This window comes from Camelus dromedarius, chromosome 24 (assembly GCF_036321535.1).
Source record: "Camelus dromedarius isolate mCamDro1 chromosome 24, mCamDro1.pat, whole genome shotgun sequence".
In the NCBI taxonomy this organism is placed as follows: domain Eukaryota; kingdom Metazoa; phylum Chordata; class Mammalia; order Artiodactyla; family Camelidae; genus Camelus; species Camelus dromedarius.
This window is the reverse complement of record NC_087459.1, coordinates 16,621,323-16,648,489: the sequence shown is the minus strand read 5'-3', so window position 1 is coordinate 16,648,489 and position 27,167 is coordinate 16,621,323. Positions and strand designations below refer to the sequence as shown.

The 27,167-nt window shown below is 36.5% G+C and overlaps 1 protein-coding gene across 1 annotated transcript in view; it reads right to left on the bottom strand.

Moving 5' to 3' along the window:
• LOC105091159 (phospholipid-transporting ATPase ABCA3) overlaps positions 1-27,167 on the bottom strand; it is a 75,940-nt gene that overhangs the window by 33,491 nt on the left and 15,282 nt on the right. The window contains exons 8-21 of the mRNA XM_031433074.2: positions 25,251-25,424; positions 24,365-24,543; positions 23,438-23,572; positions 19,109-19,238; positions 13,932-14,086; positions 13,541-13,696; positions 13,012-13,222; positions 11,759-11,909; positions 9,567-9,665; positions 8,891-9,059; positions 7,647-7,950; positions 5,096-5,345; positions 4,727-4,935; positions 1,585-1,797 (exon numbers count right to left, since the gene is read on the bottom strand). Of these exons, the coding sequence (XP_031288934.2) occupies positions 1,585-1,797; positions 4,727-4,935; positions 5,096-5,345; positions 7,647-7,950; positions 8,891-9,059; positions 9,567-9,665; positions 11,759-11,909; positions 13,012-13,222; positions 13,541-13,696; positions 13,932-14,086; positions 19,109-19,238; positions 23,438-23,572; positions 24,365-24,543; positions 25,251-25,424 (2,535 nt within the window). The remainder of the gene's footprint in view (positions 1-1,584; positions 1,798-4,726; positions 4,936-5,095; positions 5,346-7,646; positions 7,951-8,890; positions 9,060-9,566; positions 9,666-11,758; positions 11,910-13,011; positions 13,223-13,540; positions 13,697-13,931; positions 14,087-19,108; positions 19,239-23,437; positions 23,573-24,364; positions 24,544-25,250; positions 25,425-27,167) is intronic.

Genomic DNA, 27,167 nt, shown 5'->3' with positions numbered 1-27,167 from the left:
CCTCAGGTCAAAACTAACTTTAATGCTGTTTACCTTCAAGGTAAACACTTGCTTTCACTTTATTCTTGAACTCTACCAATTCTATACTTTCTTCTCAGTTCATTATTTTTGGCTGAGTATCATTCACAGAGTTTGTTCTGCTGCTGAAAAGTGGAAGCTTCCTCTGACCTTCTAGTTGAAAATCTACTAGGTATTTTTTGTTACTGTTGTTTGTACCCTTCACGACCCTTTGCGATACATTTCTCCCCAAAAATGTCTCTTAAATTTTATAAAACAGTAATTTCTTCTTTTTGTTATCCTCACATAACTATTCCTCTTCTCTATAGTCCCTTAAATAATTTCATTCTAGGTCCTAACCTAGAGGGCTCACAAACTCAAATGCTTTCAGGTGAGTCTTCTCCATGTAACAGAATATTTCTCTTTGGAAAGGTGTGCAAAAATATACAGATATTTGCTTCCTGTAATTTAAGAATTCCTTTGTGAGAATGAGTGCTAAGGCTTATCTCTTCTAAGTTTTTTTGTCTGCTATGCGTGCCTTGCTGATGTGAGATGCTCATTCCTGAAGGAGTTTGCAGGCAGTTTGTGTATGACAGGTGAAGGGCTAAAGGAAGGCGGCAGGAAGCCAGTGCTTATGGGGCTCTGCAGTCACAGGGAGGCCTGGAGTGGTGAAGCGTGTAAGCCGGTTCGGGTTCATCCTGTAGAGTGATTCAACAAAGCTCTCTCTTAAGAGTAGTCTCTCTTTTAAGAACTCTGTTTATAATAATGGTCAGTTTAGTTACTATCTCCCCAATTCTCAAAATCAAACAAGAAAAGTGTGGAGATACAAATTTAATAATACTGCAGAAACTGGCCCAGAAGGAAGGAAAACTGGCTTAGTTATAATTATGTCGGGTACATACAGAGTCTTTCTTCTTTCTGGAAAATCTTGTTAGGGTGCTCAGGATTCATTAATTCATTAATCAAACATTGATTAATGCGGCTGTTATTCAGCACCACACCATAAAACCTTCTCTCAACAAGACTGCTGGCTTCTCCTAAGAACTCAAGATTCTCCTCTACTCTCCCTTCTTTTCCCCACACTACAAAATGCCACAGTATCAAGGGATAACACTCTTAAACACAATCATGATCTAATATATTTGAGATATAATTTATTCTAACTTTCTGAGGTCTGCCCTTCTCAGAAGAAAGTTGCTTTTTATGTTCTCTCTCTCTCTTTCTCTCTGACAAAGGAGTCAATGAATCTCAGGGAAAAATGCTCCTATATTTTCAAAATCCAGTGCAAAACAGATTCTTCAAGTTATATGTTGGAGCTACAAGATGTGGGGTTACAGAGGAGGAATCTTGTCAAAGAACCTGTAGGTCACGTTGAGTCCCATCACCTCAAAATGAGGATTCCCAGCTCTAACACAATGCCTAGAACATCACAGGCACTCAAAATAATTTTATTGACTTACATCAAGCTTAGGATATTCTCAAAATCTAGAATTTAATTTTATACTAATATCTGTAGTCCATGCCCTGCTTATTTACTTACTGCTGCCTTCCAGGGAAAGAGAAATTTTGTGAAGTCCTTACCCTTACCGAACTGAAATGTGGCATCTATGAGGAGAGTGAAAATGCCTGAGAGGTAGTGGAATAGCACAAGTTTGATGTAGGCAGAAGTACTTCTAGTAAACAGGTAGCTCAGCAGGTACACAAGGGGAATGGCAGACCAGCCATACAGCGTGAAGATCAGCATAGTGTCCAGAAAATGGTAATCAGTGACATATATATCCAACTGGCAGTACTTGAACACTCCCTGAAACACAGGGTACAGAGATAAAGTCGAGGTGAAGGGTAAGTGCAAAAATAATTCAACCTAGAACATTTACAGAAGGAGTCCTATCTTTATTTAGTACAGATATGTTCATTAATTAAAATCAATTTGCCTCTTAAAAAAAGGCTTAGCCTATTAGGATGAAGTAAAATACTTCCACATCTTCTTCATTAGAGGACAGTCGAGTGGGGAGAACCACTGTAATTCCTCCCTTTTTAACTTGGGACAGTTTTTAAAAAATCCATAAACGAAGTCATTATACTTTCCCTCAATAATCCTAACTCTCAGTTTTCCCAGAAAGTAGATTATTTCTCCAAAGAGAGACTATTTCTATAGAGATGTTCCCTCTGACTACATACCTTACCTATCACTGCTATCTGCCTTCAAACTGGGTCTGCTGGTTACGTTCTACTCCTCCAGCTCCATTACATTCACCTAAGCAACTCTGGGACTTCTTTCTTAAATTTTTCTAATAGAAATTGAAAACCACACAGTGAAGCACAAAATTAGAGGGACCTAAATTGAACAGACGGTGGTGGTGGAGAGGAAACTATAGTTGTTAAAGGAAATAAATATATGGATATCTATGTCTCATTAGTTAGTAACTGCAGTTTCTCTACAAATATTAGGGTTGTCCCTTTGTGCAATTAGCAGGACAACCAAGAAGTAAATAGTAAGGTAAGCTAAGAGGGGTCGTATTACGGTTAATAACTGGTGTTCTTGGTGGTGGTAGCAATAGCAATGGAGAGGATTAGTAGACTGTAATTCAGTCTATGGCTAAGGTTGTTTTGTTTTTGAATGAGTATACTGTAAACCTAAAGAATAAAACAAGGAGGTAGTCAAGTAAAAGTTGGAATAGTCTAAAAATCTCTGTGTTTGAAGGCTTATAATCCTTCAGTATCACAAATCATAATCTATTTCAAAGAAAAGTTGAATTCCTAGTTGGAAAATAAGCAGAACACTCTGTTTTTGAACAAGAATGCCATGCATTATGAATATATAGATTTTACCCAAATTAATCTATAAATGAATATGCAAAAAAGGTTTTCAAGTAAGAAGTTTAACCTTTAATGTGAACTGTAACACATACCTAGAAGACTGCATGAATATAAATGAATGATCACAAAACAATCCATGAGCAACTACCACAACACCAGTACTTATATCAAAGAAACTTATATCATGAACTCCTCCAGATACTGTAAAAGTAACCACTTTTCTAACTTTTATCATAAACACTTCTTGTCATTATATTTCTTTACAGTATTATCACATTGGCATGCATCTCTAAATAATAAAGTACAGTTTTATCTGCACTATGAACTTTTTATGAATGTAATTATACAATATATAACCTTTTGTATCTGGCTTCTTTCACTCAGCATTATATTTGTGAGATCCTCCCACGTTGTTGAATATAGCCCTCGTTAATTCTTTTTTATTAATTATAGTTGATTTACAGTTATTGGTTTCAGGTGTACAAAATAGTAATTTAATATTTTTATAAACTATGTTTCATTTAAAGGTGTTATAAAATGTTGGCTGTATTCCCTGTGCTCTACAATATATCCCTGAATCTTATTTAGTTTATACATAGTAGTTTGTACCTCTTAATCCCCAATCTCTATCTTGCCCCTTCCCCATCCTTCCCCCAACTGGTAAATACTACTTTGTTCTCTATATCTTTAAGTCTGTTTCTGTTTTGTTACATTCATTTGTTTGTTTTACTTTTTAGATTCCACATATAAGGGATAAAATATAGCATTTGACTTAATTCATTAAGCATAATGCTCTCCAGGTTCATCCATATTGTAGCAAATGGCAAAATTTCATTATTTGTATGACTAATATTCCATTACACATATTTTAAATATATATCTATATCTATATCTATATATAGATATAGATATATATGCCATAATATATATTATTGCAAATGAACTATACCTATACAAAAAGTTAAAAATAGAATTATCATTTAGTCCAGCAATTCCACTCCTGGGTATATACCTGAAGAAAACAAAAACAATAATTTGAAGAGATATGTACCCCCCAAAGGTTATAGCAGCATAATTTACAATAGCCAACATATGGAAGGAACCTAAGTGTTCAGCAACAGATGACTGCATAAAGAAGATGTGGAACAGATAGATAGGTAAAGAGAGAGAGAGAGAGACAGATCTGACAAGTGGTAGTTCTATTGTTATTATTATTATTTTTTTTTTGAGGAGCCTTCATACTGTTTTCCATAGTGAATGCACTAATTTACATTCCCACCAACAGGGGCACCATTCCTGTCCGATGCCTTCCCCCCCGCCCCCATCCTACCCAGTTACATGGAGATCTTCCTTGAAGCTTTGGTTAGGAACTTTAACAGGAGGAGGACTGGGAGATAAGATTTAGATTTAGTTATAAACAAACCACACACTGAATCCCAGGATAATGTCTGGGTAATAGCAGATGTTCAATAAAATTTTTAAAATAAATTGAGAGAGACTCAAAGAAAACGCTGACAATAGTATAACTAGAAGGTCTGGTAGAGAACAAAACTGGACAAGACAAGGTAGTATGTATACTTCCATGTAGGTATGTAATAAGAGTATAAGTACCTCTTATTACAGGTAGGAACATTCCCACTTTCAGAGAGGTTTTTGGGGTCACCATAAAATGATGAGGAAACAAATGGGGAACTAGTCCACGAGAGGTCTTTGTGCTTTTGCAAAGAAGTTATTTTTGCCTAATGAAGGAATATGAGAAAGTGTCTACAATGAGACTTCGGCACTGTGTTTTTTAAGATAACGAGAAAAGATAGTTTATCAGCAGTTAGGTTTATAATATAATTAGATAATAGGAATTTTCCATGGGGTACAGAAAGAAAATAAGTCCTCAAGAAACTTTATCTAATACTCACTAGTATTAGGCAGCAGGTAACGAAGAAGATGATGAAATCCCACAGCAGAGCAGAAACCCAGTACACAAGGACAGAGACCCCACTCACAAACTGGATGTGCTTTGCCTTGGAGACCCTCTCACTCACTGTCTGGAGACAAAAACTACTGATCAAAAGAGCCATGCCAAGATGTACATGTAAGGCCACTGAATCTCCACTTGTTATCCTACAGAAGAAGGAAAAAAGTTAGATATATCAGACAATCAACACAGCAGAAAATACAAGTTTCTATAAATAGCTTTTATTTAATCATATAACCATAATCATATATGGTGAGAAAATGCATGTAAAGTGTTAAGTTCAAATTTAATTAAAGAATAACATACTTTCCACTGGGTTCATTTTCAGTAGGGCGTGGCTGAGGTTTATTGGAGATTGTTAAGGAAGCATTAGAGCCAGAAACTGACTTGAAAAGAACGTTGTCTAACATTGCCAGGGTCAGAGATGGTGAATGATATGCTTGATTGTTGAAAAGAGCAGTAAATATTATTTGATTTGCCTTCACCTCAATGGAAAATGCAACAATGCATAAGTGAATACAATCTTCATTTTCCATCAAGTATTTCAGTAGGTCACCTAGGATGAGGAAGCAATATTGATCTATTTATCCACAATACAGATCATCTACAATATATATTGAAGAAGTACAAATAATTTTACTTGGTTCTTATCCTTTTCAATATTCTCATAATCATTATTTAAACATTTGCCATTCTCCCTAAGCATTCTATTCCATCATTAAATTCCCAAGCTCTCTCATTTCATAGCCTATAACCTAAACTCCTACTTCACTGATAAAACATAGACAACATGGTATATATTCTCTCAACTTATTTATCTATCATGAACTGATCTATAAGTACTTAATCTTACAGATTTTATTTTATTTTATTTCTTATCTTACAGCAGACAAAACCTTCCTCTGAGAAAATAGAAAAGCTGGATTAAAAAAAATAAGAAATCACCTACTTGAAGGTATTAGATATCTAGGAAAGTAATCAACATTTGGGGACTAAGACCCTGGAAAGAATGAAAACATATTGAAGCCAGCTAAACAATCTATACCTCTTTTTCTTTTGAGGGTTTTTAGATTTGTAAATGGCGGAGGTGACTTGGTAATTTCTCAGGCTTTTAGTAAGTTTCATGAAAGGATATACCCTAGGAATAAGAGTGAGTAAGATTCAGACCAGTTCTTACAAAAATGTCAACCCAACCTCAAATCACTTAAATCCTTGAGTGGATTTCAATATTTTCTTAATCTTACCACCTGCCAGAAGTTAAATAAAAACTCCTCTGGAGAAGATAACCTTATGCAGAATCTTTATAATTTTTATACACAATCTCTAACATTCAACTTAAAAATTGCTAGGTATACCAAAGACAGAAGCAAGAAAAGCACAGATAGTAGAAACAGATGCATAAGTAAAGTAGGTATGAGAGAAAGAGAACTTACCAGAGAACTGGATTCCATATAAAGAATCAAAAGTTGATATTAGAATTGAAAAAGTTGGTTATAATTAAGAAACCAATATATAACACATAGCAGGTTGGACACAAATGAAGAGTAGAATGTGAACTGGAAGACAGATTGATTAGAAAATAACCCAGCTAAATGGACAGTGAGAAAGAGGGTGGGAAACAAGAAAGAAGACATGAATTATCAATATTTTGGAATGATCAAGGAAAATCACTACAGATCCTGCAGTCATTACAAGGATAGCAAATGGACACTATGAATAACTTTATACATATAAATATGACAACTTAGATGAAGTGAACCACATCTTCAAAACACAAAAGGAGTATACTGTAATTTAAAAATAACAATTTCATGAGTCAGGACACTTCCTTTATCCTCTCTCTTTACTGTGTGGCCATGGTTTAAAAATGCTCATCTATTATTCTTGTAGGGGAGGAGGAATAGAGACAATTAATTCTGTCAGCTAATCTATTATTGTAAGTTGTAGAATCAGGATTATGTTTATAAAGAAAAATCAGCATTTCTCAATGTATTATCATGCTTCACAGTAAAGCCTCAAGGAGAGAAAAAAATACCACACAGGCTTTGCAATCCTACAGGCTGCTTGCTAACCCAAAGGAACAGGATCCATCAGGTGGCAGTTAAAAAAAGTATCTGGGAGGAAATTATTACATGAAAGAGAAGACACTTTATGTTCAGAGTGGTAATGCAGTGTAGTGAGTGGTTAAGTGTGTACATGTCAGGCAGAACTGGATGTCTGATTTGGGGCAAACTACCAGACTTTCTTAAATTTCTGTGCTCCTCATCTAATTGATGGTAATAAAAATATCTACTAAATAAGGGTGATTACTCTGAATAACTGACAGGCAGGTAAAGTGTTTTATCAGGGGTTTTGCCAAAACAAGTGCTTGGTAAGTGTAAATCATTACTACTACTATCTTAAAAATAAATATATTCTGAGGAGATAGCCCATTAAGTCTCCAGTATCCCTGTTTTTGATATGATAGGTTTAGGAGACTGAGGAATAGCTTTCGGGACTTGGGACCACCATTCCATGCTGTAAGGTCTGGATTCATGTGATACATTGCATTCTGGCCAGACTTAAAAAAACAACTCATGCTTAACTTCACGGTAACATGTGTTTTGGCACTTTTTTTTTTTTTACTTGAAGGAACAACAAATGCCTTGTAGACAACTCATAGCCAAAGTGCCTCTATTAATAATTAACCTTTTGGGACTTACTATGCCTTAAAGAGGGCATTTCTGGACTCTAATATAGCTTAATCTATGAAATTGTTGATTAACAGGTGGCCAAATATACAGTTAAGATCTTTCTTTGCAAGTCATACAATGAGATCTTCATCTAAGATCAGTCTCTTTTTATCAATGAGCCTTACCTTGTACTTCCCTGAGTGTTTGTTTTTCAGACTCTAGCATACTCTTAAGATGTTGCAGGAAAATCAGAGTCAAATTGGAATTCCCAGAAATAGATATAGGCACAATAGTTTGACCATATTGACCCAAGTCCATTTGTCTGGCCTTCTCGTCATTATTACGTGAAAAAATATCAACCTCTGAGAGAAGAAAGATAAGGGAACCTAGAAGTGCCAGTATTTGTAGCAAAATTAGATTCCAGTTGCGCCAACTGAACATCGCTCTCTTCATGAACATGGCACGGAACTGCTGGTGGTAGAGGGGATACTAAAGAAAGAAGAGAGAAACATAACATTACAATATTCATAGACCTAAAAAAGTCATTCATGTTGAAATTCATTAAGATGAACACTTTGGAATTTTATGGTACAAGCTACATAAAGTTTATACAGATAATATTTGGAATAGAATCTAAGCGTAACACATGATAGTATGATCAGTCTTTTGCTTGTATAAGGCAGAGGTCAACAAACTGGACTGTTTTTGTAAACAAAGTTTTATTAGAACACAGCTATACCCATGCATTTCTGTATTGTCTATGGTTTCTTTTGTGCTACAATGACAGGGTTGAGTGATTATGCAACCATATGGCCCACGAAGCCTTACATATTTATTATCCTTTTATATATCATTTGCTGACCTTTGCTATAAGGTATTAAATAAAATGTTTAAGATCTGACTTTTGATATAAATACTTAAAATCTCAACAAGATGATTTTCCTTAGGCTCCCGACTGCCAAGAAAACCAGGATGCTTTATAGGAGGAATAGACAATTAAGAGAATGAAATAAATGATAGGCTTCTCGGGGAGACTTCCTATGCTTAGGATCATACTGATTAGGAATGATTTTTCATGCAGTGTCAGTTCCCATCACAAAAACTTAAAATATTGTGCATGCTTAGTTATTAAAACAGATGCTCACTCCAGATTCAATGAACTAACAAGTTTCTGGATTATAAATGCGAAAAAAATTAAAACAGAATGAAAGTGAGGAATAGCAATGGTGAGAAGGACAGCTGAGATCTTTATCTAGAACATATCACTTCTGCATTAGGAAGTTAATGAGGTTGTGGTACAGACTGCTTGAGTCTGGTTGGGTCCGCAGTGGCTGAAAACTCCACACTCCTGTCGTTCAAGTGTCAAAACAAAATGTGCCTCTTGCACCCCAAACACAGATACATTAGGTGTCTTAGCAAAGGTGCTTACTCCAGTGTTAAACGTAACAGCAGGGCTTTCATTCATCGTGGAGGAATCTGCTCTCTCATTTCTGGACATATTCCTATTCTGGTTCTTGACTGAGACTTGATTCATTGGGGAGGGAGGATGAGGTTGGGTAGCTTGAATATCTGTCTCTGAATCTTCCATATTACTGACCCTACATCCAAAAAAAAAAAAAAAAAAAAGCAAAGCATTTCATTTCAACTCTGTCTCAACGTATCTTGTTTGGAGAATGTGACTCACAACACCCAACTCAGAAGACTCCTTGGTTTGCTTACTGACTGGTAGGAGTATTACATGGAGGCATCCTGGTAACTATTGTAGAGCAGTGCTTCCCAAACACCAATCACAAGACTGCTGCTAGACCATAGTAAAGTTAGGAAAATGAGGGCAATGTAATGAGTGTTTCATTAAGTTGAACTCATTCAGTTTAAACATTAGCAACTAATTCAGTTTGGGCAAGTTAAATAGTCATTCTTTTAAAAACCGATAATTATATTTTTTCACTGTTCTTATTGTTTAAAAAAAAAACACCTGTCAGTTCCATCCCCTCATTCCTCTTAATTTTCTAACATAAATCTGAAAGTGTGGTGGATTTACAAAGGTGACTAAGATGTGGTACTTTTCTCACAGGTTTTTATTTTATCTGTGCCTTGCTGCTCACCGAAGGAAGACTTCTTCCATGCTAGTGATAGAGGCATCGAAGCTAGCTATGCCCAGCTCTTTCTGTCTATTTTCCAAATCAGTAAACAGAACTCCAAACCTAGATAAGATAAGAATAAGAAGAAAAGAAGAAGGAGAAGAAGAAGAGGAGAAGGTGTAATTGTTGCCAAGAAAATTCAGGGGTGTTTCAGGAGACCTACTTTGAGGTAAATAAAACATGTGGTACAAATCTATAATTGAATTACCCTTTACTATGTTATTTTGCTTAAACCTTGTATCAGGAACATATTAACACATTTTCTCCTTTTTACTTGCAGGAGTTTCACAAAATGATTTGTTAATCATTTAATTTGTTTCTTTCAACTTCTGTTGCTGTCCAGTGGTTTTCGTGCATACTTACATCCTCTAATTAGCTTTAAGCATATGAATATTCCCTGATAAGCACACTATTCTGGTACTTCTTTTACATGTCCATTACTTTGGAATATTGCACATTATTCCACTGCCATATTCTAAACCTAAGTTTCATTCTAACAAGTCTCAGCATTGTTTTACACGTTACAATACTGATTTAAAATTTCAGAATTACTTTTCTTGTGAGATACATTCAATGAATAAGAATAGAGGTATATGCAATTAAAATTTATTTTTTTCTTCTTTATTATTTATTCAGGTAAATAAGTACAGCTTAGAACAATGTCTGGCAAAAAGTAAGCACTCAGTTACTATTAACTATCAAAATTTTAGCTGGAATGGGAATCACTAAGAATTTAACCATCATTACATCCTTTTCATATTATACACTGAAATAACTGGATCCACAGGTATTTCTTTTTCTTATAATTTATTCTTCCTACTACTTGGTTTAAAACTGTCCATTACAGAAAACACGTTCTGCCCTAATTTCTTGATTTTCATTTTATTTTGTAGTGACTCTATTATTCTGAACCTAGCAATCTACGATTAGTTCACTTCTTGGATCTTCTAACATATTCTATCTTCCAAGTCCAAATGACCAGTAAATAGATATGAAAAACATTATCTATTTCTAAATATAAGAAAATAATAAACTATTAAATTATTATAAATGTAAACATGAAGAAGATATGATAAAACATGATAAAACATCTGCTTCTGAATACTTTTATTTCCTGTTTTAAAGACATTCTTTTGAGAATGTTATTTGTGTCCATGTGAATGAGGATGAGCAGGTAGTGTGATAAGTTTCAGCAAGTGTTTTATCTTTATGTCTCCTTCAGATAGATTCTTCAGTTTCACATGGATCCTGACTATCACAATGGGGGCAAAGCCACCACCTGATTCCCACCTTCTCTGAATGAGTCAACTACCATTCATCTCTGACAATGCATATTAGAATTTTAACTTCTAAATCCTCCATGCTATTTTATTCTTTCATTCCGGCTTATGTAGTGCCTGGTCCTATTCTGCCAACTGATCACACTGTTCCATGCTGCTGATTCCCAAGAACTTTAGGATTCACGAAATAAACAAAGTTCAAATAATGCAGCTTCTTTTTTCTGCCCCCTCCTTTTTGATACATTCTTCTTTTTACTAAAAAAGGAGAAGTTAAAGCCCTTCATATTCTTCTTGATTACGACAACTGACTCTACTCTAGGGAATATCAAAGCAAGTATTACATATTATTATAAGAAGTATTATATATTACATATTTTGGACATATGCATATTTAATAACATAGTAACATGTGTACATATTACATATACAAGAAGATTAAAATATCATACTTTAAAAGTCACTGATGAGTAATCTTGGTTTCCTTATCCCTTTTTTAGGATGTTTATTTCAGGTGGAGTTATAATTTTTGTGACTCCCTTTGATGAATAACTTGGCTATCAAGCTGCCTATTTCCTCTGGATTCTTGCCCCTCTTGCTTCAAAAGCCACCACTAAAGACATTTTTTTTTCTCTCTCATTGTCTTAATATTTCTATTTACTCCACTCACCATGCAAGTTTTACTCTATCAACAACATATCATCAGTTACCACCAATTAAAAACAGGCAGCCATAGGCACTAGGTGGCATTCCTCTCTAAAATGCAAGTGATTGGATTTGTCTTGTTAATTTGCTTGCAAAGCTTGAAGAAACTCAGAAAAGCAATGATAATTCCTGCTTATCTAAACATCAATCATTTAGCACTCTCTGAATCCATACCTGTGTGTATACTCTTTAGGTAGAATAAAAGATAATTCATTTCTAACATTCTTCTCCAACGTGGCTGTTGGTATATGATAATAAATCAATTTGGAGATTTCTTCGATATCACAGTGAGGTTCCTTCACCATGATTATATGGTATCCCACACCTGAGAAAATCCATTTAGAAGAACAAATAAGACAACTGGTACTTCCTATATTCTTGTGAGACTGCACTTGGTGTTCCATGGTTTGAGTGAGCTAGAAGAAGACTGAGCATGTCACAAATTATTTGATTATAAGCCTAAGGAGCTTTATAACACTTTTTCTATAATTTCGTTAATTTTCTTAGAGACCAATAGAACAGAAATAGAATGAAAAGCCTCTATTATCTGGCCTCTTGTCCTATTGACACTGAAATATGAGAAGACAAGGTTAATATACATTAAACAGATATTTATTATAAATCAGATAAAAATTCTTTTCTTCAGAGACCTAAGAAATCTCTCCAGAGTACTCTGTACCTTCACTAATGCACCTTCCAGAAGACAGGGGATCTGTGCATGGATGAGATCATAGAGACCTCTTTAAGCTACAGTAGAGTTTCTAGTTTTTTGGCTCTGACAAATCCTCTTTGCTCTCCATCTCTGCACTGTTTCCTTCACCTTTAATGATTTATTTCCACCCTGCAGCCCTCTCCTGCGCTTTTGAAGCACCATTGCAGTGAAGGACTAATGTACCCTCAGAGATATTTCTCTCAGTTCTTTTGGCCTTGCATGAGTTATCAGAACTGAAATTTTTTTTACCAAGTCCTTGAGGGCCCTGGAGATTATCTGCTTCTCTACATTTTCCCAATAATCCATTAATTTTTCTATTTGTCTATTCATCACCCATCTGCTATCTACCTATCAATCATCCATCTATCTCTCATCTATCCACATTTCTATCAATTTCATTGAAGGCACAACTGCAGTCAAACAAATTACAATTTAAGTAGAAGCTAAATGGAAGAAATGAACACAAAATTTGGATAATACAATAAAATGTAGTGGGAAGTACTTTTGAAGAACTAAAATAAGATCATTATTTCAAAGGGCTCATAGTTAAGCCTCAACTTACAGGACAGAGGGAATCATTGAAGTTTCGGGTAGATAGTTTAAAAAAGTTCAAATTATGTTAGAACAATATTAACAAGACATCAATATCTATGATAATCATGTTAGAAGAATGTTAGGACATCAATATACAAAGAATGGTCAAAGGGAGAGACACCATATATTTTTTTTAGGAAGACTGAAGAGCCGCAGCACCGCAGGGATCCCTCAACCATGATGGCTATTCGGTCACCCAGGAAGTCAGCTTCATCCATGTAGTGGGTGGTCAGTAAGATGGTACGACCCTGCTTGTAATGCTGAAGAAGATCCCAGGTGGCCCTCCTTGAGGCTGGGTCCATGCCAGATGTTGGTTCATCAAGTATCACCACCTAAAGTCCCAAAGAACAATTTCATGACCATCATTAAATTTTATGTACTAGTGCCACTCAGGTCTTATCAGTCACAGGATTTTGCTTTTTCAATCACGTGTCCAATTTAAGCTACGATAAGAAGTTCAGACTAAAACTGAATTAAGAATGGTGGAGTAATTCCAAATCTGTGACCATTTTATACCAACTAGATTGGTAGTGTAAATCCCATCTGGGATTTCATTTGGAAGGTTCGTTTTAGATTGTGTCAGCTGACTTTTTAAGCAACCTTTAGTGGAGATCAGTGCTTTTTTTCTTTTTCTTTCTTTTTTTTTTTACCTTTGAGTCCCCTATAAGGGCTATAATGATGGAGAGTCTTCGCTTCATTCCTCCACTCAGTGACACTGAAAATGCATTACGCTTTTTTAGTAAGTTAAAAGTAGAGAGCATCTTGTTTGTTTCTGTAAGACGCATCTTTCGAGGGATTCCTTTTATCTGGAAAGAGGAGCCAGAATTCACATGTTGCTTCCAACTTTATCCTTAGAAACATTCTACACCAGCTGTTTTCTTACATCATTTATACAGGGTCTTCTTCCCTTTGCCTGTATTTATGTTTAAAGGAGAATTTATCAAAAATCAATCTTTAAACTTTCTAAGAATAAGGATATTGACAGTAATCTACCTTAAGGACATGAGTAGAGTGGGAAAAATAAACTTATCTTTGGCTCACCACGGAATAGAAATAAAGGTGTTCTGATACTGTCAAGTAATTAAACAATAAATCCTGCTGGGGACACAAGCCCAAGCTTTTCCTGATCTGGACCATCTGCTTTGAGATGTCATATCCATTAACATAGGCCTCTCCGCTGGTAGGAAGACAAAGACCTAGAATCGAGCAGAAGACGTAACAGAAGCTTAGCTTTCATGAGGGAGCATGACTAAAACTTGTTCATTGGCACCTCAAATTTGAAATCTATTTATGGATTACTCATTAGAATTTGCAACTTCTCACCGAGAAGAAAAATTTAGAAAATACCAACTGTTATCTTTGAAGTAATAAAATTAGAAATAATTTATTTTTTATCGTTGTTTAATTAACTGTATGCTCTAATTTTCAACAAGTGTAAATGAGTAGAAATCATTTCGGTAATACAAACACTAAAGAGTTTATTATCAGAACATTCCAGCATTGCCAGCAGCCATTTGACTATATTTAAGAATTATATTGTAGCTGACCATTGTAAATCTTAAAGATCCAGACAATAAAACTGTTGTCTTTGTAGAATTTAAATTCTAGTTGAGGGAGATAACAAATTGTAACCTAAAATAGTTTTAAAATACTTAAATAACAGGATAATAGGGGGAGAAAGAAGACAGACCAGCACGGCGTTGGACTCACCTCTGCTCATGAACACAGCAAAATTACAACTACACACACACACACACACACACACATACATAAAGCACAACTCTCACCAAAGTAAACCCTGGAACTAGCCAAACAGCTCTTCTAAATCCAAGACTAAAGAAAGATCCACACAGCGTCTGGTATGAAGGGAGAAGTGATCTGGTCAGGACCCATATCCCTGACAGGGGACAAACAAGAACAAGGGATATCACAGGCTCGAAGTTCCTCTCTGGGGAGCAAGAGGCTTGAGCCACATATTAAGCACGTCAGTCCTGGGCCCCAGCACTGGGAAGATGAGCCCCTTAGCTGGTTTGAAAACCAGAGAGTCTTACCAGACAACTATAAGACGACTATAAGAAACTGAGACCTAACTCTTGGAGAGCACATGCACAGAATTCCTTACTCTCAGTCCCAGCGAGAGCAGCAGATTGAAAACTGACTGGGACTATGGCTTGGTCTTACCAAGACTGCTCAGCATGCACCCCAGCCCAGACCAGGCTTCTGTTCCAGCCGTCTTACTCTGGCACTGTTCCCCACTAATTCGGAGGCTACTTGAAAGTGCATACATCTGGAGGAAATGGAGCCAGCTCAGACCTCAAAACTGCCTCTGACCAAAGCAGAGGCAATCATCACCGAGTCACACATTGCTGCTCACACTCTGGAGGGAATGAAACTAGCTCCAGGATGGGGACCACCATTGCCAGAGCATGCGTCCTTGTACCTACCTGGGAGGGGGCGGGGATCGCTCATGGGGCACCAACCTCTCCATCCCTGATCAAGCCTCTAACCAAGCTGCACCCACACTGGGAAAAAAGTGAAACCAGCACAGAAGTGTAGCTGCAAGTCTTCAGGCCCTGGCCAAGTCCCAAGCCATGGCAGAGACTTCTGTCATACCTGGGAGAAACTTAGCTATATCAGCGATACTGTTACAGCCCCTCAGTTCTTGTCTACACCCTCAATAGGGCAGTGATGCTCAGTGAGCATAGGAGAAACCATGGCTTGCATCTGGCTGCGGCTTTTGCCTTTCAGCTCTAACCCTACAACCCACCAAGGTGGTGGCTGCCCGCACACCCCAGCAGGAGGCACAGTCCATACTCACTTCAGATCCAGCTCTCCCACCAAAGCTGAAGTACACAGTCTACATAGGGACACTCCCACACAAGGATATGTCTAGAAGACTGGGAAGGTGACTGACCTAATTTCATACAGATAGAAAAAGCTAAACAATATGAGAACACACAGGTACATATCTCAAACAAAGGAACAGGGAAAAACCCTTCAAAAAGTCCTCAATAAACCAGAGATAAATGATTTTCCTGATAACAAATACAAGAATAGTAATAAGAATACTAACTGAGCTAGAGAAAAAAATAAACACAGTGAGAATTTTAATAAGGAACTAGAAAAAAAAATTAAACAATCAGAGCTGAATAATACAATAACTGAAATGAAAAATACCCTGGAAGGAATTAATGGAAGACTGGGTAATACAGAAAGATGTATAAGAAATCTGGAAGATAGAAAATGGAAATTACCCCATCAGGACAGCAAAAAGAAAAACAACTTTTAAAAAAATGAGAATAGTTTAAGACCTCTGGAACAACATCAAGCATACTAACATTCACCTTACAAGGGACCCAGAAGGAGAAGAGACAGAGAAAAGGGTAGAAAATGAATCTGATGAAATTATGACTGAAAACACCTCAAACCTAAAGAAGGAAACAGGTATCTAGGCATGGAAGGTAGAGAGAGTCACAAACAAGATGAACTTAAAGAGACTGACACCAAGACATGTAATTAAAATAGCAAAAGATAAAGAGAGAATCACCAAGGCAGCAAGAGGAAAACAAAAACTACATGTAAGGGAACCCCCATAAGGCTATCAGCTTATTTTCCAGCGGAAACTTTGCAATTAAAGTTTTTGTATTTAAAGTGCTGAAAAGAAAAAGCCTACGGCCTAAGACATTCTACCTAGCAAGGTTATCATTCAGAAATGAAAGTGAGATAAAGAGCTGCTGAGACAAGCAAAAACTGGAAGGGTTTTAAAATGAGTTTAAAAGAAATGCTAAGGGGTCTTCCTCAAGTGAAAAAGAAAGGCTAAAACGAGAAATAACAAAATATAGCAAGGGGAAAATCCTACTAGTGAAAGCAAATATATGGTGAGAGCTATGGATCAACCACTTAAATAAGCTAGTACAAAGGTTCACAGAGAAAAATTGTTGAACTAAATGACTATCAGTTTAAAACAAGAAGATATAGTTATAGGTGAACAAATATGAACTCCTCAGTGACCACAAATCATAAACCTACAATAGACATACAAAAACTAGAGAGAAAGGAACACACACATACCACAAAAGAAAATAATCAAATCACAAGGAATAAACTTAAAAAAGAAGAAGAAGAAGAAAAAACAGAACAGAGGAGAACTACGAAAACAGACAACAAGTAACAGAAGAGCAGCAAGTACACACCTATCAATAATTGCTTTAAATGTCAATGGACTGAAAGCTCCAATCAAAAGCAGATGTGGTTGACTGGATAAAAAACAAAGCTCATTTATACACTGCTTACAAGAGACTCACTTCAGAGCTGAATACACTTGGTGACCAAAGTAAGAGCACAAAAAAGGTATTTCATTCAAATAGAAATAACAAAAAAGTCTGGGGCAGTAAAAACTCATATCAGACAAAATAGACTTAAACAAAGTATAAGACAAAAGACAAAAAAGAGCAATTATATAATAATGAAGGGAATCAACACAAGAAGAGGATACTGCTCTTGTTAACATATACACAAACAATACAGGAGCATCTAAATATATAAAGCAAGTACTAACAGACATAAAAGGAGAAATTGACAATAATACAATAATAGCAGGAGCCTTTAACACTCCACTGATATCAATGGACAAACCATCCAGACAGAAAAAAATCAGTAAGGATTAAAGACATAAATGTAGGGCCAAAAACCATAAAACTCCTAGTCAGTACACTTTTTCGACAGGATCCTTAACAACAGTTTTTGGATCTGTCTCATCAGGCAAGGGAAATTAAACCAAAAATAAACAAATGTCACCTAATTAAAGTTAAAAGTTTTTGAATAGCAAAGGAAACCATCAACAAAATAAAAAGACAACCCACTGAATGGGAGAAAATATTTTAAATAATATGTCTGATAAGGGGTTAATATCCAAAATATATAAAGAGGTCATACCACTCAATATAAAAAAACACAACCAAACAACCCAATTTAAAAATGGGCAGAAGACCTGAGTAGACATTTTCCCAAGGAAATCATACAGGTTGCCAACAGGCATATGAAAAGATGCTCAACATTACCTATCATCGGGAAAATGCAAGTTAAAACCACAGTGAGGTGTCACTTCACATCTGCCAGAATGGCTCTCGTGGGTCAAATAATAAATGTTGGCAAGGATGTGGAGAAAAGGGAACCTTAGGACACCGTTAGTAGACGAGTAAATTGGTACGTCCACTATGGAAAACAGTATGAATGTGACTTTAAAAACTAAAAATAGAACCACAATAAGACCCAGCAATTCCACTCCTGGGTATAAATCTGAAGAAACCAAAAACACTAATTTGAAAAGATACATGTACCTCAATGTTCATTGCAGCATTACTCACAACAGCCAAGATAAGGAAGCATCCTAAGTATCCAGCAACAAATGAACGGATAAAGAAGGTGATATATATGTCATAAAGGAATATTACTCATCCATAGAAAAGAATGAAATTTTGCCAGTTCCAACAACATGGATAGACTTGGAAGGTAATATGCTTGTTGAAGTGTCACATTGATAAAGACAAGTGCTGTATTCTTTTATTTATATATTGAACCAAAAATAAAACAAATAAATAAATATAATAAAACAGAAACAGACTCATAGAACAAACTAGTGATTATTAGTAGGTAGTGGGGTCGGGGGAGGGGTAATATAGGGGAAGAGGATTAAGAGCTACAGACTACTAGGTAAATAATAAATAAGGTACAAGGATGTATTGTATAGCACTGGGCATGTTTCCAATATTTTACAATATCTTCAAAATCACTGATTCTTTCTTCTTATAATTCACATCTATCGTTGTGTATCTTCAATAAATTATTCACTTTGGTTATTGTACTTTTCAACCCCAAAATTCCTACTTGGTTCTTTTTAGAATAAGTTCTATCTTGTATTGACATTTTCTGTATAAGGAGATATTATTTTCAGACATTTCATTATTTCTTTAATCGTGATTTCCTTCAGTTCTTTGAACATGTTTATAATAGTTATTTTGATGTCTTTGTAAAAATCTGATATCTAGTATCTCTCACAGGAAGTTATTTACAACTTAAAATGAAAAGTGATTACTAAACAGCTTTGTGTATCACTGAAATGACTAAACTATAAACATCAAGGAGATATACAGAAGCCTCATAAGCTTTGTCTACAGTGTCTGTGTGAGGACACTCTCTGAACAGTGCTGAACACATACCTGAGAGAATGGACAGAGTAGTGGATTTTCCTGCCCCATTATGTCCTAAAAGAATGGTGATCTGCCCCTCATACAAATTCAAAGTCAAGTCTTTTACAGCTATTTTGGTAGTGTTCTTCACTCGGAATTCCTGTGGGGGGAAAAAACTCACAAATATTAACTTCATCTGTCACTATGACTTTGGAAGAACAAGCACTCAATATCAACTATGTATAGAAAAAACAATACCACATAATCAATCTCATGAGGAAAAAAAATCAAAATGTAAGAAGGGTAAGACAGTGAAAAGGGAAAAAAAAGATATTTGAGGGCATAACATGAGTTTCAGAATTTCACAGTAAATCTATAAATATCCCCTGAGCAATCTCATGCATTCCTGCTGTTTCAAGTACTGTCTTGAAGCAAATAATGCCACACTCTTCTTCAGTCAGTGCCTTTGTCCTAATTTGGAGAACTCCCAATTAAAATTTCTGATGTGTAGACTACCAGTGCCTCTGCTTAAGATGCAAAAATATGGAAAGAACGTCACTCTCAGCCCTAGCAAAAACGAAACTAAATGATCTACAGAATTACAACTTCTCTCAAACTCATCAGAGAGGTGAGATTTTCTAGGCAACCAACTAGCTTTAAGTTAATGAAAAGATAGGTGCCTTCAAGGAGAGATGATATATAAATATTCATTTACCTGGAGCAGACACAGGCACTATAGAAACTAGCATGAAGATTTTGGCTAAATTTTTAAAGAAAATGAGGTGAAAACAGCCTCAGAAACATAATATTTAAACAGAAGAATTGGGATTCAAGCCCATTTCACTCAGATTTAAAGCATACATTCTTTCCAACATATTCCATTGTTGATGAATAAAGGCAAGCCCCCTGTGTAACAAAAAAGAAAATGCTATTTCTTTTTTCCCTCAAATGGCAGCTGGTGTTGTTACTCCCTAGGTGTCCCCATCCTATCTGCTCCCTCGACCTAAGTAACAGGCTTGTGTAACTGCTTATTTGAAATCCCTACTTGGGTGAATGTCTAAACTCCTGTGTCCAAAATGGAGCTCATTATGCTTTTGACAGACTTTTTTTTTTTTTTAATTGTTCCATAAGAAGAATCCTCTTTCTTCCAGCTTTCAGTAACAGTTCTTCACTTCAATAGCAGCCACTTCCATGAACACTGGGCTCCTGCTAACAGACCATTTTAGGCTCTTCAGGCTTTCGCCAACACTCTCGTCAAGGTTCTTCCAGTTTCTCCTCACTTCTTAATTCCCAAATGAATCCCATGTTATTAATTTTTTGTTATGAAAGCATCCTATTTCCAGGTTCCAAAATATATTTAAGTTATATTTAAGCTCAGTAACAAATTAACCAAAACTTAATGGCTTAAAGCAAAAGTAAATACTCATTTTTCTTGTAGTTTCTGGCCTTAGAAATGCTCCACTGGGCAGCTTTGGCTCAGGGTCTGTCATGATTTTGCATTCAAAATGTTGGCAAGAACTACAGACACCTGAAAACTTTGAGACTGGAGGATCCACGTTCAAAATAGGTCCCTCATGGCTGCCAAGTTGGGGCTGGATACTGAAGGGAGGACTCCGTTCATCCTGTGTTGGCTTCTCATCCATCATTTAGGCAACTGCTTGAGCATCCTTATAACATGGCAGCTGACTTCTCCTAAAGTAAACAGTGTGAGAGACCAAAGCAAAAGCCTCAGTGACTTTTGTGACAGCCTCAGAATGCAGTTATGTCACTTCTGCAGTTTTTGACTGGTCATACAGGTTAACTCTTCAAAGCCATGAAAATCAGGAGATGCTAGGACACTGAAGGCTACCTTGCAGGCTGTCTACCACTTTTCGTGACATAATCCAAGTTATTTTCTCAGTGGCCAAAATGGGTTGTGGGCTGTCTTGTGAGGCAGAGGTCACCGCACCATCTTCAAGGAAAGGAGAAAGAAATATCAGCCCCTAATTGGGAGGAGTGAGCCACTTCTGCAACTGAGGGTTCAGGAACAAATGGGACTCGAGGCTTTCGTGTCCTAGGTTCCCATCCTGTGTCTCCACGTTTCATTTCTTCCCAGTCAAGATCCCAATTCTGGGATAGGAGACCTGCCCGGATTATCAATTTAACTTTCTCTAGAGTTCTGCTGTTCCTATGATTAAATCTAAGGCTTACTTCTCAGCCTTTTCTGTTCTTTGGTTGCTAGAAATGAAAATCCCTTTATATGCTTCCAGAGGCTTACTATATTTCAGCTAGCTTCTGATGGTTAATCACACACAGCCTTTCATTTTCCATCTTCAGTGTATCCGTTCTCCCAACAACATCCATCCAATTCCATGGCCCCTCTAATTACTGCTTTCCCAATATTTTAAAATGCTTAATAGATGGCACCAAGTATGCAATTCTTTCTCCTGGAATACCGCCCCAATTCATCATTTATGAACACTGTACTGCTTCCTTGCACGAGTCTACCTTTCATCTTATCACCTGCTTTCTCAGTCTACTTGGGTACCAACAATCACTAGTTAGATTCCCCAGGGAAGTACACTCTAAGACAGAAGTTGGCATCCAGGTAGTTTACATGAGATGGAAATTAACATGCAGGAGTGTTCTTGAGGGCAACACCTGTGTGGGGATGCAAAGGATGCAGATTTGGAGAGAGAGAAGAGTTGGGCTTCAGTACAGTAACAACAAGGTGAATCCCACAAAGACATGGGCTTGATTTTGTGTGAGGTGACTCTGTTCCATTGATTTTGTCGTTGGACAGGGTGGCCAGTATCCACAATGATCATGCTTTCAGAGAGAGTTAACTGAATAACCTAACTGAAATGGTTTTCCTTCCCATCCTACCCCTTAATTGCTGTATCATCACCCTATTTATTCCCCTAATGGCACTTACTGTGTACTGCAATTATCTTGACTGTTCATTTGTTTAATTGCTGACCTACTTTTATTCACACCCGAATGTAAGTTCTTTGAGAGCATGAATTTTATCTGGCTTTTTCACTGCTTATAACCCCGGTGCCAAGAGTGAAAGAATAAATGATACACAGAAGATCCTTGGTTTTCCCAAGCATTCTCATGAGCCTGAATATGAAAGTCTGAGGCGTATATGGGGAGAGTGCGTATTTAGAGTAGCAATCGGGGCAATCTTGTAGGAAAAGTATAAAGAGACAAATAGGGAGAGACAAGTGTAAATAAAGCTGGGGAAATGGTCGGAGCCCACGTGTTCCTTGAACTAACCCCTTACAGCTCTAATCTACATTGCAGGTTACTAACATTCACAAAAATGTTTGGTGTGAATGGATTTTCTGAGGACACCAGGGAAAAGACTGAGTTTTGCATTTGAATTGATGTAACCAAAACCGAGGCAGCACGCAGCATACTGAAGGCAGAGAGGACCACAAAAGTATAAATATCTCTTAAATTAGCTGAATTTGCATGGAGGGCTTTGGGTTTTCTGAAATTGTGGGATTAGGAGCGCAAATAAAACTTAGGTAGACCTTAGAGAGTGTAGGTCCTCAACTGTGGGAACCAAGGAACGAGCCTTAGGCTGGAATGGTAAACAAGTTATAAAAAGCTGCAGACTCAGAGGTGAGAAGGCTGGTTAGCCAGTGGGGGGCAACCTAAGACAGGCACAGCCGTCTGAGTCCAAGAAGAATGTTGTAAAGCAGCCGTTTCTCACACGTTCCGCCCTGATAAGCTGTAAGGCTCACTGGTGCCAACATGAACATGATTTACCAAAACATAAAGGATCTTCTGACCTTGAGCCAGATGCTGCCTGTTAACCATTTCCCTTGTCATTCTTCTTTGCTATAGAAGACTGTGCAACTTAATAAAGCTTCAGAGTAGCCATCAGCTCTCTCCGCACATGGTGTGTATGTGTACATGGTATCACGACACCGATGGAGAGGCAAGGAAATGTCATCAAACATATAGGTTACCTGAATATTACATGCTTGTAGTTGACCCCCTGATAAACACCTTTACAGAGGAGACTACAAATAAAACATGCAAAATATTTGTGAACAGAACTCAGTGTTTACATACTCAAATCATCAAGCTCCACTAGACGTTCCTTTTTAAAATGAGAGCATTAGTAGAACACATCATGAGAGTTTACAGAAAGTCTGATTCTCTTTTGGAGGAAGAGAAAGATGTGACTTTTCTTATATACCATATAAATTTAATTTTGATCTTTCTTGAAGGAAGTAAACAAGATGGTCACGACTTTTTTCATTAGCATGTGACCTTTTTCTTGGTATTTCCTGTTAACAGACATTTGCACTGAAATGTAAGCTAAATTTCGCCTCCATCAAGTAAAAGAGATCTGGGAAACAATACCTTGCACAGATGTTTGGCCTGGATACCTGCCACCAAGTCAGAAGGTTCAGCTTCAAAATACTTGCTTCCAGTTATCCCATAAATTTCCCTTGTTTCTTTTTTTGCCTCACTTTTTTCCCCAAACCAATGAGAGGGCTAAGAAGGGAATAAAATGTAATGACATCGTAAAATGAAACGTTAGAAAATACTTCAGCCTGTTACCCTTTGTATTGAGATAGATGGCTGAATATTTCTTGGGAGTAAAATTTGGTGCTAACTGGCTATAATTTGCCAAAGCACAAAAGCAAACTACTCTATTAAAATCATAACTGTCCAAGAGAAATGAAAGGAAAATATAGGTTCATTACCCCAAATCAGTCCAAAATGAGGTTACAGAAAAAACTATTATATCACTCTCTGTTCTACCTTCTTCTCTTAGCAATGGTAAGATGAGCCAATGGTAACAAAGGAAGAGACTGAGAAGGAAGTCAAGATGTACCACATCCCATTTTGCTATGGTTCTGACTCTAAGAAATATGGGCAAGCCAAAGACATAAACCAGGTGGTGAGTGCCTAGATCTGGGACATAACTAAGCCTCTTCTTGTTAGCATCTGAAGACCCATTCTGTACTAATTTCTTTATACTGAAGTTCTCTCCTTTATGAAACACTTGCCTGCAAGAGTGATGGATTACTCAGAATTTGTAAAGTCTGGGGTTGCAGGCCATGATCTATAGTTTATTTATATTTATATATATCAGAGGCTTTAAAGCGCATTAGGAAAGGGCTAGTGAACTAGTCCGGCTAGAGTAATTAGAATGATTCTTCCACCTGAAATACTGATTCAATTGTAGTTAATGCAAAATTAACTCATGGCGACTCACAGAAATTATAAAACAGGGTCAGAAGGACTGTGGCCTCTCTCAAAAACAAAATCATTACCACTCACCAGCAGGAAAAAGTTCCATGGTTTGGACACACCATACTCTCCTGGAAAGACAGCTTCTATGTACCAAGCCACAAGGCCATACAAGAAAGCATCAAATAAAAACATTCCCAGTATATAAGCAAAGGCAAAGTTATCCACTTTGGTTGGAGAGAAGATGTTACTCCATTTAATTCCAATTTCTAAGAGACAACAGGAGACATTTAATTTAGATGCTAACTGAGACCAAAAGAGAGTTATCCATTTGCATCATAATTTAAGAGTGAAGAAAAAAAAATGTGTTAATATTCTCTAGAGATCCCTACTATAGTCAGCTACTTTCTTGTACTATTAGGATTTAGGACAGCTGAGCAAGTAACCACGTGACATCCTTCCTGCTTGCCACAAACAATCAGTAATGAATGAAACAAAAATAAAATATATTAAAAAGTCAGAAATAATATTCTTAAAAAATTAAGCATACATATAGGTTAAATAGCGGCTCCTCCCTCTACAGCACCCCTCATGCTAAATGTTCCCTGGAATATATAATTTTGGAAAAAACATTATCATTGAAAAGTAGGGTTGGATGCTAACTACAGAACAGAATACTAGAAGAATTTTTGCATAGATACTGCTGCACTGATGGAAAAAGGAAGAAAAAGTGACTATAAGCAGACTCATGTCATTTCCTTCTCTACCACTAAATAGCAGGTGGCAACTCCCAAAAGAGTAGGGAGAGGCCCTAACAAAACTGAGTCAGTTTATGGATAGAATGTAAAGCACTTATGTACTATAGGTGGCGGTATAAAGTAGTATAAACTTTGAAGGATAGTTTAGTGATACCAGTGAACATTAAAACTTAAATATCCTATGAGAACATGGCAAAATTTACAAGGTAAATACCCACTGTCCATTTCTGCCTTGACTAGGAACTTAGTACCCAGTGCCATTGCAATATTTGAGCTGAGACAGGAAGCCAGTTTCTGGGCAAGTGTCATCAGTGCATAGTTTGAAGAGATGCTGAAAGCTGGAAAGTAGGTGGCAAGATAAAGGAAACCTCCAACAGAAACAGCAAAATATACTGCAAATAAGAAGGAAATCATGAGGTCAATTTAGGCAATCTGAAAAGAGTATAAAATACAAATATCTTTGTTTTATTATAAGAGTGAACTAAAATAAGCACACTGAGAATAGGAATTTATCTATTTTGTTCACCATTGCTTCCCCAGCCATTATATAATGCTTATCACTTACTAATTGCTCAAAAATATTTTATAAATGAATAAAAGGCTGAAATTAAACATCTTAGGAACTAATTCATACAAATGGCCAATAGGCACATGAAAAAATGCTCAATACGACTAATTATCAGAGAAATACAAAGCAAAACTACAACGAGGTATTGCCTCACACTAGTCAGAATGGCCATCATTCAAAAGCCCACAAATGATAAATGCTGGAGAGGGTGTGGAGAAAAGGGAACCCTCCTACACTGCTGGAGGGAATGTAGTTTGATGCAGCCACTATGGAGAATAGTATGGAGATTTTTTAAAAATTGAAAACAGTTACCATATGATCTGGCAATTCCACTCCAGGGCATATATGTGGAAGAAACTCGAATTGGAAAAGATAATGCCCTCCCCTGCATATTCACAGAAGCACTATGTACAATAACCAAGACATGGAAGCAACCTAAATGTCTATTGACTGGATAAAGAAGTTGTGATATATATATGTGTATATATATATGATATATATACACATATATGTACACACAGACACATACACACACACACACATACACACACACACAATGGAACTGTGGTGTGTATATATATATATGTGTTTATATATCTATAGATATATAGATACACACAATGGAATACCACTCAGCCATAAAAAAGACTAAAATAATGCCATCTGCAATAACATGGATGGACCTGGAGATCATCATTCTAAGTGAAGCCAGAAAGAGGAAGAAAAATAGCATATGATATTGCTTATATATGACTGGAATTAGTAACTATTAAAAGATATCATAAAAGATAAAGATATCTCCAAGCTGGGAGAAGTTTTGCAACATACTTGCAACTAACAAAAGGTATGTAACAGTATTCTGTAAAGAACTCTTGCAAATCGATAATTATAAAAGAATGCATTAACAGATTTTACAGGAAAGGAAACACATATGACTCATATTAATAACACATACTCAACTTCATTAGTAATTAGGAAAATGCAAATTTAAGTTTCCATAACATTTTGTATCTCTTAATGTGGCACAATTTAAGCTAGACAATACTAAATTTTGGCAAAGATATGAAGCAACTGGGATTTTCATCTTCTTCCAGTGGGATGGTAAATGTGTAGAAGCACTTTGTGTTTGACATAGTCAGGCTGGACATTCACAAACCCTATGACCCAGCAATCTCATTCCTGAGTATATACCATAGTGAAAGACTTACACCTGTGTACCAAAAGAAGCAGATTAAAATGTTCAGAATATCTAGCCTGCTATGATGCCAGAAATAGAAAACATCACTGTTTTTTTTTCTACCACTTACTATTCTCTTTAGTATATCATATTCTGCCTCACGTTGACACACTACTTTTCTCTACCCTTTGGGTTGTTTTTCCTTTCTTTCTTTCTTTGTTGCTTATTTGTTGTATGTACAATCATGTCCCCATGAGGACCCATCAGTTAATAATAACTATGATAATGTACTGAGAAAAATTAAAATAAAATGAAATAAAGTTATTGGCATATGTGCCCTCAAAGGGCAAAGAAACAATTTTTATTTGCCCCCATATATTAATATAGATA